Here is a 6,010-nt window from a genome sequence, read left to right on the forward strand (position 1 = left end):
ACCCACCCGACTGTTTCAGGTGGAATCAGAGAGCTGAGACCTCAGCAGCAGCTGAGAGCAACTCAAACCCCAACTTTTCCAGTGAGGATCCAGCCCAGAAGAGAGGATCCCTTCCACAGCAGCAATCTCCAAGAAGAGACCCCCATTCTAAATAATTATGAGAGCTTTCCACATCTGTCTCCTCTTCAAAGTTAGCTGCTGACCACTGGGGGCCGGGAGAGAGAGAGAGAGCTCACAGTGGGTTGGGTATCTCTAATCAGACAAGGCACTTAGTGTCAAGCTGCAGAAGTCTCTCGATGGTTCTTGCCAATCCAGGCTAAGAAGATGTCTAGCTCTCCTAGAGACTTTAGGGCAGCAGAGGAGACCTCCAGCTGAAACCAAAATAAAATAAAATAAAATTTAAAAACGGCATCATGTGTATAATTCACATAATCCATTTGTGCCTTCATTCCCCCGATTTATCCAAATCAGTTTTCACTTGGAGCCTTGAGGCGGAGAGTCATGTGACAACTCCTTAGTGGTCTTGGAACAGTGTCTGGCTCACAGTACAAACCACTTGAATCTTCACTGTCCCTCCAGCATCGCTTAATAAGTTCTGCTCCCCTCAAAAGCCAAGCCCCAAGACAGTCCTAACCTCTTCTCCCTTCAATGCACTAGCATCATTTGAGAGTGTTGAGAATGAGGAACTTTAGTCACACTCCAAAACTACTGTACCTCAATCAAATCTGTAGATGCTATACCCTAGTAACTGCTCTTGCATCAACACCCCGTGAGAAGTACTGAGTGCAGCAATAGGCAGGATGCCAAGGGCCAGGTCCTGACCACAAGAACATTGTATGTGTTATGTTTCATGGGTAACAGTTTCAGATTTACTGGGGACCGTTGCTCTCCCTGTATGATCATATCTTAAGCAAGCCAGGCCATATGTGAAGGTATAAGAACACAGTAGGGGAAGGGTGGGGGAGAGGATCCGGGAATTGCCCAAAGACCTACAACATTTTTGCAGGCATCAGCTCAGATGGGCCTTCCGTGAAGACTGGAGGGAAGAGTAAATGATTTGGCTTGGAGAGAAGGCTGAAATGTTGTACTCTCTCCAGCATCTCATTTTCTGTCCTCCCTGGGCTCTCCTCAGCCCTCACCTGATTGTAGTTGTCTTGGACGATTCTGGTTGCATTGGTGGCTTCCTGACTGCAGCCACACTGACTATGAACCTGCAGGACACAAGGCAGCACTCATTAGAAGACTGTTACAAGCCCTCCTCCCTACACGCCCCTCCTCCCTACACATCCCTCCTCTCTAGATGCTCTTCCTCACTGCATACCCCTCCTCCTTGTACAGCCCTCCTCTCTGCATAGCAGCTCCTCCCTACACGCCCCTCCTCCCTAGATGTTCCTCCTTCCTACATGCCCCTTCCCCTACACACCCTTCTTCCCTATATGCCTCTCCTCCCTATGTGCCCCTCCTCCCTACATGCTCCTCCTCCCTAGGCAAGTGAAAAGCTTAGAAGATGTGGAGAAAGTCTGCATTTGACCCTGGCTTCTGCTCCTCAGAAGAGCAAGCACCAGGTCTACCTTGTCACAGTGCTGACTGCAACACCCTACAGGGTTAACTAATTGAGTAACTATATCCATGTGATTGCCCAGCTATAAGTTTTAAAGCAGGAGAGGGTCCGCTATTCTTTCTAACAGTTAATGGGATCTGAGACAGGGAGGGAAGCCATCACCTGCCACAAATGAGCCACGCCACACAGGAACCCATCAACAGCCATTAGGATGGAGCCTACAGTTTCTCTTGGCCTGAGTTTTGGTTGGTGATTTTTACTTCTGTCTCTGTTTGATTTTAACAAGTGACAGTGCACTTACAGGTGACCCTTACTGTACGACTTCCCAAAAATGTCTTAGTATGGAAATATCAAAGGATCAGAAACAGAACGTCCAGAGGTGTGCTTATGGTCAGAATGAAACCCTTGGCGCGTGCCTCTTAGAGGTCACTCTACACTTAGGAGACACCCTGGCATCAACTGGCCACTCCGTGAGGCGACATATCTGACAAGGTGTCAGTAGGCAAAACCATTGCAAAGTCTTGAAGGACACAGAAGTGAATAACAGGGCAAGAAATACCCAACAGCCCCAGTCCTGGGCTCATTCTGGACAGAATGAGAGCAGCTGCTTGGGATTCGGGCACACTGACTCGCGGGCGCACTGACTCGAGGACGCACTGACTCGCGGGCGCACTGACTCGAGGACGCACTGACTCGCGGGCGCACTGACTCGCGGGCGCACTAACTCGAGGACGCACTGACTCGCAGGCGCACTGACTTGCGGGCGCACTGACTCGCGGGCGCACTGATTCTGGGACGCACGGACTCACACATTGCTCCAGTGTATTCTGCATTTGGAGGAACAGGTTGGCAATCTTGCTGATTTCCCTCATGACCTTGTGGCTTGTCTCCTGATGGTCCTTGAACACCCTGTCTCTGTAGAAGGTCAGGAGGTGCCTGGTCACGCAGCACACATCTACAGGCTACAGACACAAATTAGAGCATGCCCTGGAGGCCCTCTGCTCTCAACACTTTGGAGAAAAAGTACAAGAAGTTACAGAACTGAACATTCTTTTCCAGAATTCAGGGTTTTCTTCCATGTTTCCCACAGTCAAGCCACCTATAGCCAGGAGATGTATTCACAAAGAATAGGGCTTGGAATGCCATCACAGACAAGGATTCTCAGCCCAACCTCCCTGGAACAATGTAAGTTATTAGCTCCCTCCAAGAACCAGGTGTCTCCTTTATGAGAGGGGTCGCATCCCACAAGCCAAGGCTGTTTGCTCTGTAATCTCCCAGCTCGCAACATCCTTGGCTCCTGGACATCAGGGATCTTACCAGACATGACCAATATATTCATCCTGACCACTAAGTCCTGAACCCCACACACTACTGGACTCTCTCGCAATTTGTCCCCTTAAACTGGGCCAGGGCGAGGAGCTGAAATTTGTGAAACTGACGACCGGCAGCCACATCTGGGGAGCTCAGTGGACTGCAATGGAAAGCAGATGCCTCAAAGACAAAGCACAGCCCTGAGAGGCAGTGGACAGCTGCCTTCTAGCAGTTGGCGCTCTGCAGGCTTGAGGAAGTGCTGTGGAAGGTTCACTCCCCAGCCTCTAGCCCCAGGGCAGCTTTTCCTAGGCAGGGGCAGACTAATTGGAATCAGGATCTTCTGTTCCCCTGCCCGCAGTGGATCTCTTAGCCAGAGAACTAGGTTACACACCGCTGTGTTATTAAGACTGTGGCATTAGAAAAAAACAATCTGAGGGGAGGAAGGAAGGGAGGGAGGGCAGAAGGTTGGTTCAGTAGTTGACGAACTTTTGAATAAGTCTGAGAACCTGAGTTCCACCCTCAAACCCTATGTGAAGAAAGGAAAGAACTAACGCTCAAAAGTTCTCTCTCTCTCTCTCTCTCTCTCTCTCTCTCTCTCTCTCTCACACACACACACACACACACACACACACACACACTAAATAATTTTAAAAGAGAAGAAATGGAACGAATGAGGGAGAGAAGAGAGAGGAGAAAGGGCAGGAATACATAATAACGACCTAATTCACTAGCTCCCTTCCTTACTCCACATCAGCTATTTCTCAAGCTCAGGAGGAGGACAAATCTGGAAACAGAGGCATAAACTGGAAGGGGGTGTTCTATCCCTGGCCTTGCCATTAACTCATCATTCCTTTTGAAGTCTCAATTCCTCATAGATACATATTTTCAGTTTGTCATTTAAGAACTCAACAACAACTAAAATGTAGATCATTTTTAGAATAAATACAGAGGTCAAAACATTTTTTTGTTTTGTTTTGTTCAATTTGTTCTGCTTTTTGAGACAGGGTCTTGATAACCATGAACTGGAAATTGCCAAGAAAAAAAAAGCCTAAAATATGATTAAGATTCCACAAGGCTAACTGACTAAATAGAACCTCTGTGGTTGTGGGGAGTTGTAACACTGTGTATCCAGAGTCCAATTATCTCGGGCTGTCTTTGACCCCCTTGATAGGCATGCATCTCTATGTCTGACCTAGCAACTGTGACTACCAGGAGACACTTTCTGGAATATACTAATAGACCACTCGTGTCCCTAGAGCTAAGAATGTCATCAGATAGCATCCGAGGCCTGTAGCAGATTCTCCACAATTTGCTGTAACCTGCCTGCCTTATGCTCCCACCAATACATTTTAAATGCCTTGATTATGCCTTTTGTCCTATTTCTGTACAAGCTTCATGATGCTGCATTGCTTTGAAACACTCCATTTGGCATAATCTAGATTCCAGAGTGTAGTCGCCCCTGTTTGGCTATGGCATAAACTATCTCTTATTCTCTTTGAACTGAAAGTTGGGTTTGTGCATCAACGTAGCCCTGGCTGGCCTGGAACTCACAAACTTGAACAGACTGGTTTCAAACTTGTAACGATCCTCCTGCCTCTGCTTCCCAAGTGCTGGGAGCATAAGCACGCCTCCCCCCCACCCCCACCCCCCCACCCCCAACACACACACCTGGCTAAGAGATCACTCTAAATGCACCTCATGGGCTCATTTTGTAAAGCAAAGACTCAGCAGCAAACTACCAGCTGGTAACATCCTTTCTGGACAGGGAGCTGGAAGCCCTACTGGCCTTCCCATCCAGCTGCCAACTGTAGAGCACACTCCCAGACTCTCTAGAATAGTGATACAACTTTCATCCCAGAAGTCTCCTTGGCTGCTCTGTTGTCTCTGTCAGAAAGAAAGCCGAGGCTCTGCCTGGTTCCACTCCCCAGCCCCTACCCTACTCAGCACATTCTTTGCATCCTAAACCTGCTTGCTCTCTGTCCCTGTCACACAGCCCTGCCTTCAGTGGCGTCACACCCGGTTCCGCCCTGTATCTTAGACCTTACGTCTTCTTATCTACAACCTCCTCCACTTTTAAATGACTCTGGTTTTTGTTTTTATTTGTTTGTCTTCATTTCCCCCCATGGAATCTCCCAAAACAATCTCCAAGTCACTGAATTCCTGTCCCATTGGAGTATCCGGTACTTCTGCCACCCTCTGGGAAAGTGTCACTTCTTTGGTCACGCCCGTGATTTCAAAGTCCCTGGAATACTGTCATGCCCAGACTTCTCAGACGACAAAGAAGCCTGGAGCATTAAGAGCACACTGGGTAGGGATTTATTTCTTTGCACTAAGTCTTTAAAAAGCAGACACAAACCAACTGGTACCTTAATGCTGTCCAGATTCTTCAGTGAGGACAGGATGGTGATATTTTTGAAGGTGTCTTTAGTTTGCTGTAACAAACAGGACAGGCATCAGTGAGAAGTCTCCACTCTCTCAGGATACCACACAAGTAACAGGAAGGCACATGCCTTTCAGGCTAAGACGTGAGGTAAGGCAGACCCCATTCCTTCAGACCCGTGCTCACCAGAGCTCTTCTGATGCCCCAGAAACTCTGTTCTATATGGTGCACGTCCACGGAACTCAGACATCTCCTGAGGCTGCGGGTGTGCACGGAGCAGAGGATGAGCGCCATGCCCAGGAGCCAGTGGGAAATGCACGGTGTCTTCATGTCCTACAGCAACTGCAGAGCAGAGACAATCAAAACCGTGCATGCTCTTCCAGGGGACCTCATGGCAGAGGCCTTGGCTTTGGGGAGCCTCGAAGGCTCACAGCTCCTCTTGCGGTTTTACTTGAAGTAATTGACTCTGATCCCCCACCCTGCGCCCAACAGGCCCTCAACGTATGCATCATGCTGTGCTCTGACTCCGCTCTTCATCAACCAGGGTGAAAAGTCTTGTTTCTAATAAACTCAATAAGGGGAATAGACTAAGCCACAGATCTAAAAAACCATAAAAAAAAAAAACCTATTGGCTTTTTGGTGTTTGCCCCCAAAGGAAGTAACCCCGTAGTGCTTATCTGCCTAAAATCGCATTTGGAGCTACGTGTGCAGAGACATGTCACAGCATGTACGTGCAGCCTAGGATCTGTCTTCGGCAC

General features: G+C 48.5%; 1 protein-coding gene across 2 annotated transcripts; it reads right to left on the minus strand.

Annotated features, from left to right (window-relative positions):
- Positions 1-275: 275 nt before the first annotated feature.
- Positions 276-5,582, minus strand: Il19 (interleukin 19). Of its 2 annotated transcripts, XM_041646167.1 has the most exons (6): positions 5,439-5,582; positions 5,239-5,304; positions 2,373-2,523; positions 1,784-1,796; positions 1,140-1,203; positions 276-371 (listed from the first exon to the last, which is right to left on the minus strand). In XM_041646167.1, exons 1-6 carry the CDS (start codon positions 5,580-5,582, stop codon positions 276-278), a joined length of 534 nt encoding a protein of 177 aa, XP_041502101.1. The 2 variants fall into 2 exon arrangements, with proteins under 2 accessions (XP_041502101.1, XP_041502094.1); XM_041646160.1 differs by lacking the exon at positions 1,784-1,796 and having other exon boundaries at positions 1,140-1,211; positions 2,371-2,523.
- Between the last annotated feature and the right edge of the window lie 428 nt (positions 5,583-6,010).

The sequence above is a fragment of the Microtus oregoni genome, unplaced genomic scaffold (assembly GCF_018167655.1).
Source record: "Microtus oregoni isolate MIOR12 unplaced genomic scaffold, Mior012 000003F_ref0000135, whole genome shotgun sequence".
NCBI lineage: Eukaryota > Metazoa > Chordata > Mammalia > Rodentia > Cricetidae > Microtus > Microtus oregoni.

Excerpts from the sequence above, each read along its gene's own strand:
- Il19 (XM_041646167.1), bottom strand. The coding sequence starts at position 5,582 with ATGAAGACACCGTGCATTTCCCACTGGCTCCTGGGCATGGCGCTCATC. Across the intron at positions 5,305-5,438 it reads GGGGCATCAGAAGAGCTCTG|CAAACTAAAGACACCTTCAA; the intron begins GTGAGCACGGGT and ends TGTTTGTTACAG. Across the intron at positions 372-1,139 it reads TCCAAGACAACTACAATCAG|CTGGAGGTCTCCTCTGCTGC; the intron begins GTGAGGGCTGAG and ends TTTTGGTTTCAG.